The sequence below is a fragment of the Notamacropus eugenii genome, chromosome 3, assembly GCF_028372415.1.
Source record: "Notamacropus eugenii isolate mMacEug1 chromosome 3, mMacEug1.pri_v2, whole genome shotgun sequence".
NCBI classification, from domain to species: domain Eukaryota; kingdom Metazoa; phylum Chordata; class Mammalia; order Diprotodontia; family Macropodidae; genus Notamacropus; species Notamacropus eugenii.
This window is the reverse complement of record NC_092874.1, coordinates 399,099,412-399,113,624: the sequence shown is the minus strand read 5'-3', so window position 1 is coordinate 399,113,624 and position 14,213 is coordinate 399,099,412. Positions and strand designations below refer to the sequence as shown.

Genomic DNA, 14,213 nt, shown 5'->3' with positions numbered 1-14,213 from the left:
TTCCTTCTTGCCATGCTCACAGAGACTCAAGCTCACCCTCTGCCCACCCCCTGAAGGGTGGGAAGTAACTGGAGAGTAGAACACCCCTAGTAGGAGGAAAAGAGGAGTGTTTGGAGATTGAAGACACTCATTTACCAAGGGTGGGGGACAAAGAAGGGGAGTGAGAATTGCACTTTTCCCTTCCTATAGTAGTATAGAAAATGAGTTTTTTGCTTCATGCAAAAAAAATGCTCAAAACCACACTATTATAACTGAAAAAATAGTGCCTCGGGCAAGTAGGAGGAAATAGATGGAGCAAATAATAATAACTGACATTTATATATTACACATGTCCTCCCATTTTCATGACAATCTTGAGACTGGTCCTACATGGTTTGGAGTTTATTTTAGACTGGACCTTTTACATTATTGATATTTTATCGAGAGTTCCTGTTGAGGAACTTCCTTTATTGTAAATAGGGAACTGTAAAATGGCAACGTAACTTTTTGAATTAGAAAGTTGTCTGGGTCACTGAGAAGTTAAATAGCTTGCCCAGAGTCACATAGCCAGTCTGTATTGGGGACAGAATTTTAACCCCATTTTACTGACCCTGAGGCCGGCACTCTATCCGCTACATTATACAAGTGTTTAAGTTCATTTTCAGGATGAAAGTCAAGTGCCTTTGGAAAATGATCATCTGGTTTGATCTGGCAAAATATGAAAGTAATTCTCCTATATTTTGAAGGGGATTTCCATCCAGTTTTCACTAATCAAAGAATTCCACAGACAGAAAGAACCTGGTCTAGTTTCCTGCCTTCAGGCAGTGACAAGCTAGGTATATTGTAGACAATCACAAGCTATGTATGCAGAACTTGGCATCTACTGAATTATGAGAGAATCAAGCTTTCAGAGCATAAATGATGCCCCTGTGGTAAAAACATCCCGCATTCCTTTTCTATAGCCCTCTACTGGCAGCCTAACCATTTGGTCAATAGTTATACAAAATCTTGGGCTCTGCTTTGAATAGATTTATAAAATATTAGAGCAGAAAGGGAATTCTGATGAAGGAATATAGTGTCCTGGACTCCCTTGATATGACCAGTAAGTTTCCTTTCCAGGTTTCTTTTCTAATCATACTCCCCTGTCCTGGAGTCTCTCTTATAGACTACCAAGGGTCAATGGCATTGTTGTGCTGCTGTGGCTCATTCTCTCAGTCAAGCTGACTGGACTAAATGGCTTTCATTTGTCAAATGACGGCCGTGAAGGTGACATTTTTCATCTTCCTTCACTGTGCAGTGGTATTGCAGGGAGGCTCCATCTTCTTTCAGTTGTCTAGACCCTGAAAAAAATGACAGCTCGGTCATCAGTGGGATTACCCACTGATAGTACCAGGATGAGTACCAGGATGAGAATTATCTTTGTGCCTCAGGCTTTCTCCTAAGTCCCCTAAGATATTGCCTTCTAACTTTCCCATCAAAAAGATGTCCTTGCTAGGGCATCCTGGATTCTCCCATTTCCTTTTGCCAACCTTTTGCCTGGAGTGTAAAGATGGGGGTAGGAGGCAGGGAGAAATGCTGTAGGAAGGAGGGGGTGTGATAGGTGTGCATCTGTGCATAACATATGAGGTATGGTGATAAAGTAATATTACTCTCTTTAAAATAAACAAACACAAAGTCCTTGATTGTTAGAGCTACAGGAGACTTTACAGCACATCTAATCTAGCCCTGTCATTATACGGATAAGGAAACTGAGACCCTTGGCATTTAAATGACTTATGCAAGGTCATGCAGTCGGTTAACAGCAGAGCTAGAATTGGAAGGCAGGTCTCCTCTGCTATTTTCATTTTACCAAAAATGTTCTGAGCTTCTCTTTGGAAATTTCTTTCAAAGTCTGTGGCATATTATGCTTTAAAAATTATTATCATCATCACTAATAGCAACCATATTTTGCATATGTTGAAAATACTTTTATATATTATTATTTTTGATCATATATATTATCAATTTCATGTCCTTGAAGATGAAAAAATTCTTCATCCTTTGTTGGTGACTTTGGGAAACAACTGAAATATACTAAGGGCCAAATGTAGCAAATAAGTTAGATGATTAGGCCAGAACTGGTCTTTTTTTTTTTTCAGATTAGACCACTATAATTAGACTTTATTACAAATAGACTCATTTACTTTTGTGACTGGCAGATCTGTTCTGAAGGCAATTTCCACAGAGGGATTCCAAACAGATTTCAAACAATGGCATCCTTGTTGGAAAACGTCCATCTTCTTTTCAAGAAGACCACCTAGAAAGAGTCAACACTCATCTGTGGACACCTGCATTTAAGTTTGATTATCAAATTTACCTCATTGCTGGACAGTTATGCCTAGAATGAAGGCTAGACAGATGGATGGGTCACCCTACCCTCTCTTCCCTGGCCCTAGATGTGTTTTGCCTAGTTCACAGGTATGATAAAGGTAGACTAGGTTAATAAGCACTACCCTTTTATAACGAGCAAGCCAGGGACTAAATTCTTCCTTTTTTTGTGTTGCTCAGGACACTTTTTACTTGTTTGTTTGGTTTTTTTTCAGCCACTGCCCTATTTCACCACCTTCGAGGGAAGCTGTTTATCTTCTTTATTAGGGAAGGTGATGCTGCTTGTACTGCTTTCTGTGGAGTTGTGCTGATCAGGCAGAGCAGAGCATGGTGACACCTGGAATGTAGCCATCGGCTGTCTCTAGCCTGTGCTGTGATGCAACGTGATGTATGTGTGTGATTTCCCCTGTTCTAAACAATTTAACTGATAACTTGCCTTTCACATTAGATTAGAATGAAAAGAAATGGATTTAGCAATACATTATTCCCCTGACCCTGCCCATAAACAACACTTTGGCAGACCAGAAGAAAAGTTAACCCCTGATACTTAGGTCTTCATGTTCATGGGCTTCAGCCTTTCTCCTTCTTCCAAATAAGGGATTAATTTGATTAATTTCCATAAAGGTCAGGGCCAGATGTCTCTCCCATCCTACTGGCTATAATATATCAAGCATATTGGGACTCTAGCGAGTAGCAATAAGTTAATTACAAAACTTAAAATGTGTCGCAGTTGAGAAAGCACTGGATTGGGAGTCAGGAGATCTCATGTCTAGTCCTGACTATGACATTATCTAGTTGGATAAGTGATTTAACCCACATTATATCATCTATAAAATGAGGTAGCTAAACTAGATAACCACTAAAGTCCTCTCCAGCTCTGAATTACTGTGGTAAATATGGCATTTGGTTGATGCAATGGATAGAGTGCTGGATTTGGGCTTTGGGAAGATCTGAGTTTGAATCCTGTCTAAAACACTTACTAGTTGTATGACCCTGGGCAAATCACTTAATCTCTATGTGTCTCAGTTTCTTCATCTATAAAATGGGGATAATAATAGTACTTAGCATCTAGAGTTACTGTGAGGACCAGATTTTATATCTATCTACTATCTAGTTATGAAAATACACACACACATATCTACTTGCAAACATGAAAGTTCTATATAAATATCAACTATTATTAGTAAATCATTATTTTTTCCACCTTTTAAAAAAATTATAGTCAGGAGATCTGGCTTTGATGAATGACCTTGGGCAAGTTACTTTACCTTTCTGAGTCTCCTTGTTTGAAACATGTAAAATGAAGGGGGTCAAACTAGATTAATGTTTCTTCTAGTTGTAAAATTCAATGGCTCTGTGATTTCAAAATAGCTAGCCCATGGTGGAGAAAATAAACAATGACTTACTTTCTAGAAAAGTGAAACTTCTAGTCAATTTTAAATATACAAAGTAATTTTCTCTCTTAAAAACCCAGTACGTTCTACCAGGCAAACACCCTTCTTGCCCCACCTAGGCCCACTGAAAGTTATAGTTCCTAACCCTTCCCACATTTCTTTGTATTGATACAAAGAACTATCTCTGCCATGGTATAGAGTAGGGGTTTTTAACCTGAGATCTATGAACTCTTAATAAGTATGTAGATAGATTTCAGGGGACTTGTAAACTTGGATGGGGAAAAGACTATTTTCAGTAACTTCTAACTGAAATTCAATATTTCCATCAATTATGATTTAGACAACCCATGATTACTTTGAGAAGGGGGTGCATAGACTTTATCAGACTGCCAGAGGGGTCAATGAGACATGTAAACAAAGGTTAAGTAAAAGTAAAAGAGTAAAAGCAGGGACTTCCCTGAGCTCTCTCCCAAAAGCCCTCCAAATACTCATAAAAATGACTCTAAATAAACTCTAGAGCAACAGAACTCACACAATGATAGAGTGAAACGAATTTTCAGCCCAAGGTAATATGGAAAGTTGACAGTAAAGGTCTATCATACCAGGCAGGGAGTAGAGCACAGTTTGGGATGGGCTGACTAGCACAGAAGGGCTGGAGCAGACCTCAGGGGACAGAATCATTTGCAACTGTGGCAGTTTCTAGACTTCTCAATTCACAAACACCAAAAAAGTAAATGAGAAAACTCTGTGGGACCTGGGTGACAGAGAAGCACACAGTCTGGCCGGGTGTGGCCCCAGCCCCTGGGTGGTGGTGGGGTCGCAGTAGTCTGGTGGCAGCTGCAGCAGCAACAGCAGTGGCAGAGGCTACTTCCAGAGCTCTGGGACCATAGATGGTGGGGATTTGTGTGGCTGATGCAAAATCCCTGAAGCCCTGGGACAGTACACACACCCCATCCCCATCCCCACTGGAAGCAGAGTCCTACATAGACAAAGAGTTAGAAAGTCAAGAATTTGGCTGAGAAGATGAGTAAACATTGTAAAAGAATTCAAACTGTAGAATATTACTTTGCTGACAAAGAAGATGAAAGCATGCAACCAGAAGACAACGAAGTCAATACTCTTACATTAAAAACCTCCAAGAAAAATATGAATTAGTTGGAGGCCATGGAAGAGCTCAAAAAGGATTTTGAAAATTAAGTAAGAGAAGTAGAGGAAAAATTGGGAAGAGAAATGAGAGTGATGCAAGAAAATCATGAAAATGGAGTCAACAGCTTACTAACGGAGACCCCCCCAAAAAAACACTGAAGAAAATACCTTAAAATAGACTAACCCAAATGGTAAAAGAAGTCCAAAAAGTCAATGAGGAGAAGAATGTCTTAAAAAGTGGAGTGGGCCAAATGGAAAAAGGGGGTCCAAAAGCTCACTGAAGAAAATAAATTCTTTCAAAAATAGAATGGAGCCAATGGAAGCTAGTGACTTTATGAGAAATCAATAAATTATAAAACAGAACCAAAAGAATGAAAAAATAGAAGATGATGTGAAATACCTCATTAGAAAAACAACTGAACCAGAAAATAGATTCAGGAGAAATAATTTAAAATTTATTGGACTACCTGAAAGTCATAATTAGAAAAGAGCCCAGACATCATCTTCCAAGAAATTATCAAGGAAAACTGCCCTGATATTCTAGAACCAGACAGGAGAATAGAAATTGAAAGAATCCACCAATTACCTCTGGAAAGAGATCCCAAAAGGAAAACTCCTAGGAATATTGTAGACAAATTCCAGAGTTTCCAGGTCAAGGAGAAGGCAAGCAGCCTGAAAGAAACAATTTGAATATTGTGGAAATACAATGAGGATAACACAAGATTTAGCAGCTTCAACATAAGGGATTGAAGGGCTTGGAATATTCTGTTCTGGAGGTCAGAGGAGCTAGGATTAAAACCAAGAATCATCAAAGCTGAGTATAATCCTTCAGGGGAAAAAATGGATATTCCATGAAATAGAGGACTTTCAAGCATTCTTGATGAAAAGACCAGAGCTGAATAGAAAATTTGACTTTTAAATACAAGAATCAAGAAAAGCATGAAAAGGTAAACAGGAAAGAGAAATCATAAGGGACTTATTAAAGTTGAACTGTTTCCATTCCTACATGGAAAGATGATATTTGTAACTCATGAGACCTTTATCAGTATTTGGGTAGTTGGAGGAAATAGATAAATGATAGATAGATAGATAGATAGATAGATAGATAGATAGATATATGGCACAGAGTGAGTTGAATATGAAGGATGATATCTAAAAATATAATTAAGGGGTGAAGAAAGTAATATATTGGGAGAAGGAAAAAGGGAGAGATAGAATGGATAAATTATCTCACATAAAAGAAGAAAGAAAAAGGTTTCACAATGGAAAGGAAGAGAGGGAAGGTGAGAAGGAATGAGTGAATCTTACTCTCATCAGATTTGGCTTAAGGAGGGAATAACATACACACTCAACTGGATGTCTTACCTTACAGCAAAGTAGGGGGGAAGGGGATAAAGGGAGGGGATGATATAGAAGGGAGGGCAGGTTGAGAGAGGGGATAGTCAGAAGCAAACACTTTTGAGAAGGAACAGGGTCAAAGGAGAAAATAGAATAATTGAGAGACAGGATAGGATGGAGGGAAATATAGTTAGTCTTTTACAACATGACTATTATGGAAGTGTTTTGCATAGCTACACATGTAAAACCTATATGGCATTGCTTGCTTTCTCAATGAGGGTAGGTGGGGAGGAAAGAAGGGAGAGAATTTGGAACTCAAAAGTTTTAAAAACAAATGTTAAAAAATTGTTTTTACATGCAACTGGGAAATGAGATATACAGGGAATGGGGTATAGAAATCTATCTTGCCCTTCAAGAAAGTAAAAGGGAAGGGGATAAGAGAAGGGGCTGATAAAAGAGAGGACAGACTGGGGGAATGGGTAATCAGAATGCATGCCATCTCAGGGTGAGGGGGAAGGAGGAGATGGGGAGAAAATTTGGAACTCAAAATCTTGTGGAAATGAATGTTGAAAACTATAAATAAATTAAATCAAAAAAAGACACCTGCCCAAATTTACATATGAAAAAATGCTCTCTAGAGGATTGAGGTGGTAGTGCCAGTGGTAAGAGAAAGGAGTAGGGGCAGGTAGGTGGTGCAGTGAATAGAGCACCAGTGCAGGAGTCAAGAGGACCTGAGTTCAAATATCACCTCAGACACGACACTCACTAGCTGTGTGACCTTGGGCAAGTCACTTAACCCCAATTGCCTCATCCTGGGTCATCTTCAGTCATCCTGATGAGTATCTGGTCACTGGATTCAGATGACTCTGGAGGAGAAGTGAGGCTGGTGACCTGCACAGCCCTCCCTCACTCAAAAAACAAAGTCAAGTGCAAGTCATGTCATTATTTTTCTAATGGCATGGTCTTCTTTGGCAGCGAAGGACAAACACACAAGATAAAGGAGTATTATGGGTATGTATTGGGATTTAAGATATAAATTGTAGGTGAAAGTTAGGAACTGGAGTCTTGGGTTCTAGTCATGGTTTTGCTGCTGATGTGCTCTATGATCAGGGGCAAATCACTTCCCCTTGGTTTCATTCTATGGAAAGTGAAAGTATTGAACCAGATAACCTAAAAGATCCCTTCCAGTTCTATCATTTTGTGACCTCACTGAGAAGCAGAAAGACTCCCCCCTTTAGTGTGAACACTTTGCAAATTCATATCTGAGACACAGTCCAAAGCTCACCCTAAGATATTTCATGGTATTCCAGCTCTCTTGGAGATTCTAATTCACTGAATCAGATTCGTAGTTCATATTTCTTTCTCAGACACATATTTCAGTTTTTCTTTTCATTCTCATCCCCCCCCCATCCCCATGAACCTGGCTCAATCTCATTCCTCATTTGGATGTCCCACCCATTTTAACCTATTGATATTTTAGGGTGCTCTCTGCAGTGACTTCTGTATCAACACCACCTATATTTTGGGATATAGGACCACTGGCAGTGCTGATGTTAAACTCCCTGCTTCTCTACCCCCAAGGCAATATGGGAAGGGTATGACAAAGGTAGAAGAACATTTCTTTGGTAATAGCCTCAGCTAGTCAGTGTAGAGGTCAGATTTGTCAGGTTCAATCACCAGACACAGTTTTTAACTTTATGTGAGATTAAACAACATCTGATTATTTCTAGAGGTTTTGCTGGACCATATACTACTATTTGAGGTTGGGGAACAGCAAACCTATGTGCCATTCTCCTAATATTTTGGAATCTTGCTAGAATAGGGTCTGCAATAGAATGGGGCTTAATATAAGGCAGTTTAGAGAAAGAACAGAATTATTAAAGGTCAGTGCTGGAAACAACTCCAGAGAACATCAGAAGATCACAGTTCTAGAGATAGAAAGGGACCTCAGAAGCTGTCTGGTCTATCTTCCATCAAGAATGTTATTAAGAATTGTGATTCATCAAGATGGAGACCAAGGGAAGGGAAATGCTTTGTTCAAGGTCATGAAAGTACTAACTACCACAGATGGGATTTGAACCCAAGGCCAAATCCTTTGACTCCACAGCCACTTTCTACTTTGCTATGCTGACTTCCTAATCTGATTCTCTCATTTTACACTTCCGAGCCCAGGGAGGTAAAGTAATTTAGCCAAAGTCACTCACGTAATAAGGCAGCAGGACTATGACTAAAGCCAGGTGCGTGACGTTCTGTCTCCTACACAACTCACCTGTAAGGCAACTTTATAAGAAGGCATATTGCAAACCCTGTTGGGGAGAGGTCCTATATTAAGAGAATTTGTTCGTGATGTGAGACCAAGAACAGCCTTGCAAGTTGAAGCAGCAAGCAGTGGATTTAGGATTTTGTTATATGATGTTGCATGCATTTCAATGAAGTGTCCAAATAATCCCTCATCTGATCTTAGTGATGAATGTCAGAGGATTAAGGAGGTATTTTTTGTAAATACGTCAGCAGTTCAAGGAATCATGATGTCATTGTTTTCCTCTATTTAGGTAGAAATCATAATTCCTCAGTGACTGTGTAAGTAGAAGGGCTTTAAATGCTACTTTGGCCCAAAGAATCTGTTACCTGTACAATCTCACATTGAGCCTGTTTGAATGTAGCTAGGGCTAGCCTTTGGATGACAGATATATTATAGTGTGTGGCATTCTAGATCTGGAACTGGGAAGACCTGAGGTCAAGTATAATTCTCTGACACTTAGGAGCTCTCCGATCATGAGGCAGCTAGTGGCTTAGCGGATAGCATACTGGACCTTGAGATAGAAAGATGTGAGTTTAAACCTGGTTTCAAACCCTTATTAGTGGTATGATTCTATACAAGTGACTTAACCTCTGTATGATTCACTTTCTTCAACTGTAAAGTGGGAATAATAATGACACCCATCTCCCAGGGTTGTTGCAAAGATCAAATGACTTAATACTTATAAATTGCTTACCATAGTGCCTGGAACATAGCTGGCACTTAATAAATGTTTTCTTCCTTTCCCTTCCCTTCTCTAACTTTCTGTATCTTGGTTGACTTATCTATAAAAAGGAGATATCTGTAGTTCCTACCTTACAGGATTGTTTGAGGCTCATATAAGCCTACATATATAAACTGCTTTGCAAACTTCATAGTACAATGTGAAAAATACTAGCTCTGATGATGTCAGAAGATCTAGGTTCAAATCCAGCTTTGGGTGATTACTATCTTGGTGACCTTAAACAAGTCACAAATCACTGGATTGTTGATGTTTCTTGGAGCTCCTAAAAATATCTTCTTCTCAGCTCCATACTTGAAACTTTTCCACTTTGTTTGAACTGGCCAGAGCTTACACATGCCTTTAACTACACAGGATTATATCTTCTAATAACTCCTAACAACCACCTCCTTTATTATTAAATAATTACATTGCCCATGAATATGGATTGTGTGTCCATTATGGGTTTCATAACTGTAATCTGTATAAAAAACTAAGAAATGACAAGTGTAGGTTTCTAAGTAAATTTTAAAGTAAGTTAAAAAAATTATGTGTCAGCCTTATTTCTTGCCATCCCTTCCTTATTAGGAGTGTTCCTTTCCTCTTTTCTAATATAATATGCTTTTCTCCTCTTTCCTTCATCTATTTTTTTCTTTCTCCTGCTCGCCTACTCTACATAGCCAACTTGTGATGGCCTTCCCTCTGTTTGTTGTGGATTTCCAACTTAAAATTTTTCAAGTAGGGTGGGTCGAGAAGAAGAGATACATGCAGAACTGCAGTATGGACCAACTGACAGAGTAGACGTCCTCCCATGAAGACAATCTAAGAAATTTGGATTAGTTTATAAGATTCCTTGAAGGCAACTTACTGGAGTTGAAAAGGTTCACATCCTGGCTCTCCTAAGTGCTACTTGTGTGACCTTGGACAAGTCATTTTGACACTCTTGAGTCTCACTTGCTTTAATCTGTAAAGTGAAGGAGTTGGTCTAGATGATTACTAAGGTTTCTTCCAACTCTAAATCCTATGAGCATGTGGCTGACATCATTGATCCTAGAGAATCTTTATTGTTTTCATTGTTGAGTCATTTAATTGTGTCCTGTTCTTCATGATGCCATGGACCATAGCATGCCAATGCTGTCCATGGGGTTTCTTGACTAAGAGGACCTTAAAGGCTATCAATTCAAACCTCTTGATTTTACTGATGAGGAAACTGAGGTACAGAGAAGCAATTTGCCCAGGGCCACACAGCTAGCAAGTATCTGTGGTGGGACTTGAACCCAGGTCTTCCTGTCTCTAAGTCCAGTACCCTATGTATTCTATCAAGACATTTCTTAACTATGTAGGCTTTCACAATCCCTTCTGCCATGTCTTACAATGTTGGACAGTTTCTGGAGAGGACTGTCCTCTTATTCTAATTACCATCCTGCTTCCCCTTCACTGTGGCATAGCTCACACCCACTCCACATTCAACTCCAAATTCCCATAAACATTTTCTACCCACCGTGCTGTGCTAATTTGGAACACTTTGGGTGAGCCCACTGCTGGGAACAGTAATTCAATTAAAATCTCAGTTTTCAACAATATCATCAAACCCTGTGGTCTGTTTCTTCACACCCAGCTTAACTGTGTGTTCCTGTCAGCTGCAGAATAATGAGAGTTCTCTAATTGGGGGGAGGGAGGGTATTACAGTGAAAGTCTCAGTAATAGGAGTAATATGCTGAGCTAAGTATTTTTTTTTTCTCTCTCTGCCTCTTCAGGCTCTTTCCTAGCTGATGCGTGGAGCTGGTCCCTCACTCAGCTTCTAATAACCACCTGCCTTTTCTGTTAAATAAGTCTAGTGCCCATGAATATTGCTTGTGTATCCATTGTAGACTTCACAAGAGTGCAAAAAACAGATAAGAACAATGCCTTTCTCATTCAGAGACGTGACCTTTGAACCAGTCTTGCAAGCAATTTTCAAAAATCATTAGACCATGAAATTTGCACATGCTCCATCCCCATTCCCTGCGGCCACCCTCTTTTCCATCTAGCCATTCTCCTCCACTTTGCTTTACACAGCCAGACTGGAGCAGACACCTTCAGAATTCCTCTCCCCACCCAACAAGGACTACAATTTTTTCCCCTAAATGTCTCATTTTTACTTATCCTTTTACATGGTTTCTTTCAGGCTCTTTGCACAGGGCTGGCTTCTGGTTGGGGCAAGGATAAAGGGGGTAGAGAGGAAGTGCTTTCACTTCAGAGTCCCCCTACCTCCTATTACTGTCTGGGTAAGTCCTTGCTTTTGAAACAACCTTAATTGACATCAGATCCAGACGCTGAAGGTCTGAGCTGTCCAGCACTCTCTCATCTAGACACAGAAGTCCCCAGTTTCAGTGCCATCACCTTGGGATGACATTCTGCCCCTTCAATCTCTAGAGATGATGTTGCTAAAGGAGAAAGGTAGGGAATGAAGTGAACGAAGTTAGCCTGCCATCCTGAGGAAGAAAATTCTGAGGATAGTAAACTATTACTTTGTCCTGGCTATGTATACTTTGTGGAGAAACAGGAGTTTAGAGTTTTCTGTTTTCCCTCTGGCAGCTATTACCAGTGGAAAACTCAGTTATCAAAGGGAGCAAGGGAAGCCCAGGAGAGAAAAAATTGTTTGCTGGACAAGAATTAGTTCATGGGTGCAATAATTACAATATATGTTCTCATTTGCCTGGTCAGACAGTAATTTCCCTTCTTTTTTATTCCAAGGTAGGAAGAGTGATTAATTCTTAATAATCAATCACGTTGTGTGGTTTCACTTAGATTCAAGAAAGTGGAGAACCTTGAAAACTAGTACTTTTTTTTAATGGCTACCCACTTCAGTGTAACAAAAATGAATTGAGATAAAAACAAACAAGGGTGATGACTGATGGAGACATTCTGTGCTGTTTGAATGCATTTGGAGGGTAATATCAAGAATCAATCAACAAACATTTGTTAAGCACTTGCAATGTGCCATTTACTGTGCTAGGGGCTGGGGATGCAAAGTCCAAACTGGAACCGTTCCTGTCCGCAAGGAGTTTACATTCTATTCGGGGTAGCTGTACGTAGTCTGTTCAGACTTTCTTCTCTCTCTCCTCCCCTTTCCCTTTCCCACAAGTATGGTTGTAAAGGATTTATCTATAGCTAAAGTGTGTATGTGGGGTTCTGAAATTCCCCATTCCTGCTGAGGTTCGTGAAAAGAATTTGACAAAGGAGGTATCCAAAGTGCAGTGGGCTCCCTCGCATAACGGATCTGAACATAAAGAAAACCCACACTCCTTCCTTCCCTTCAGGAATTCTGTACGAGTCTCAGCTACACTTTTAGGTAGAAGATGGAGAGGCTTGGGCAAAAGAATAATCTGCACAGCGCTTCCTCCTAGGACAGGAGATTAGAAAGAAAATCGAAGCCAAGGGGCAAGGACGGTGCTCAAGGAGACTGTTACCCGGGAGGCTGCGGTGATGGGTGTGTGTGTGTGTGTGTGTGTGTGTGTGTGTGTGTGTGTGTGTGTGTGTGTGTGCGCGCGCGAGTGTGTATATGTGTGTGTGCGCGCTCGCGTGTGCTCTCATCATTTCCAAGGCACAGATCCCGGGGATCCATCCCATCCCCCAACTCCCAGCCCCTTCCCCAGCCATTCTTTAGATTCCCCCACTCCCTGGGGGACAGAGGTTCTGGAATACAAAGGGACGGACAGAGAAAGAGCGCTTCTCCATCCTCTCGCCTCAGAGCGCAAGATCAGTAGTGTCTCCTCGATCTTGGACTTGATCTTAGGGTTTAGTCAGGACAGCCTCTTGCGAGCTTGGGGCGTAGGGGTCGGGACAACCAGAGGGCGCAGGAAACTGACTGTCCCGACCCGGGCTGTAAGGAGACAGAGGACAGGAGGGACGGGTGCCTTCGCATCCCTCCCCTGCCCTTTGCCAGATCAGCTGTCCTACAATGCGCCGGGAGCAGAGATCCAGCTGCAGGCACATCCCAGGTGCTTAGTGGATATCAACTTTCTTTCCCAGTGGAAATCCCTTCGCTGCCCTTTGGGTATAAACTTTTCTGGCAGGGTCAGCCGTGGGGTGAATGCGATGGGGGCGACTTTGATCAGACCCCCTACCCCCTTCTGGCCTCTCAGTTGATTTGCCCTGCAGTCCTCGCGCTTCTTCCCTGACAGTCCCTTCCAGGAGCCACACACAGGTACGCAGACACCCTGACACCCGGACACACAGACCTACACGCCACCCCCTCTCATTCTCTGTCTTACACACATATACACACGCGCACGCCCCTTACCTGGCAAGCCAAGGCAGAGTAGGAGGCTATAGTAGACGACCGGCACAAAGCCCAAGCCGCAAGCATAACGGTGGTGCGAGAGGAGCGAGCTGTTGGTGAGATGGAAGTGTGTGTGCTCCATGAGATCCAGGGAGGGTTCCCGGGCCCCGGGGCGCGGGTCTTAGCCGCCTCCCAGCCCGGCTCCAGCTTCCAGCCTCCAAGCAGCCAGTGCAGAGGCGGCGGCGGCGGCGGCGGCAGCTGCTGTGGCTCTTCAGCGCCTCCTTCCTCACAGGACCTCCTTCTACCGCCCCCCCCCCCCCCCACCCCCGCCCCTCTTCTGCAACTCCTCGCTCCTTCCTTACCCCCTCCTTCCCTCCCTCTCTGCCTCCCTCCCCCTCCCGCCCGCACCTGCTGCGTGCTGGAGTCCCCACTCTAGCTAACCTCCTGCCGCCACCCTACCCCCAAGTAGTTCCCCAGGGGCACAGGCTCGCTGCGGGGTTTTGGGGGGGAGAATATTAGGGGAGAAGGTAGAGGGTCCCTATTGTCCCTCTGCCCTTCAAAACCGTGGCTGATCAGCTTCCCAGTGGGGATGGAGAGGAAATATCTCTTGCTTTTGGGGTGGTGGAGCACTTGATTTTCTTGTCTCTAAAACCTAGGGAGGGATTCCGAAATATCTCTTTCTAGCCTCTTCAAGTCCTGAGAAGA

At 41.9% G+C, this 14,213-nt stretch overlaps 1 protein-coding gene across 1 annotated transcript in view; it reads right to left on the bottom strand.

Moving 5' to 3' along the window:
* GPR139 (G protein-coupled receptor 139) overlaps positions 1–13,650 on the bottom strand; it is a 53,628-nt gene extending 39,978 nt beyond the window's left edge. Inside the window, exon 1 of the mRNA XM_072650491.1 lies at positions 13,530–13,650. Within this exon, the coding sequence (XP_072506592.1) occupies positions 13,530–13,650 (121 nt within the window). The remainder of the gene's footprint in view (positions 1–13,529) is intronic.
* Positions 13,651–14,213: the final 563 nt, after the last annotated feature.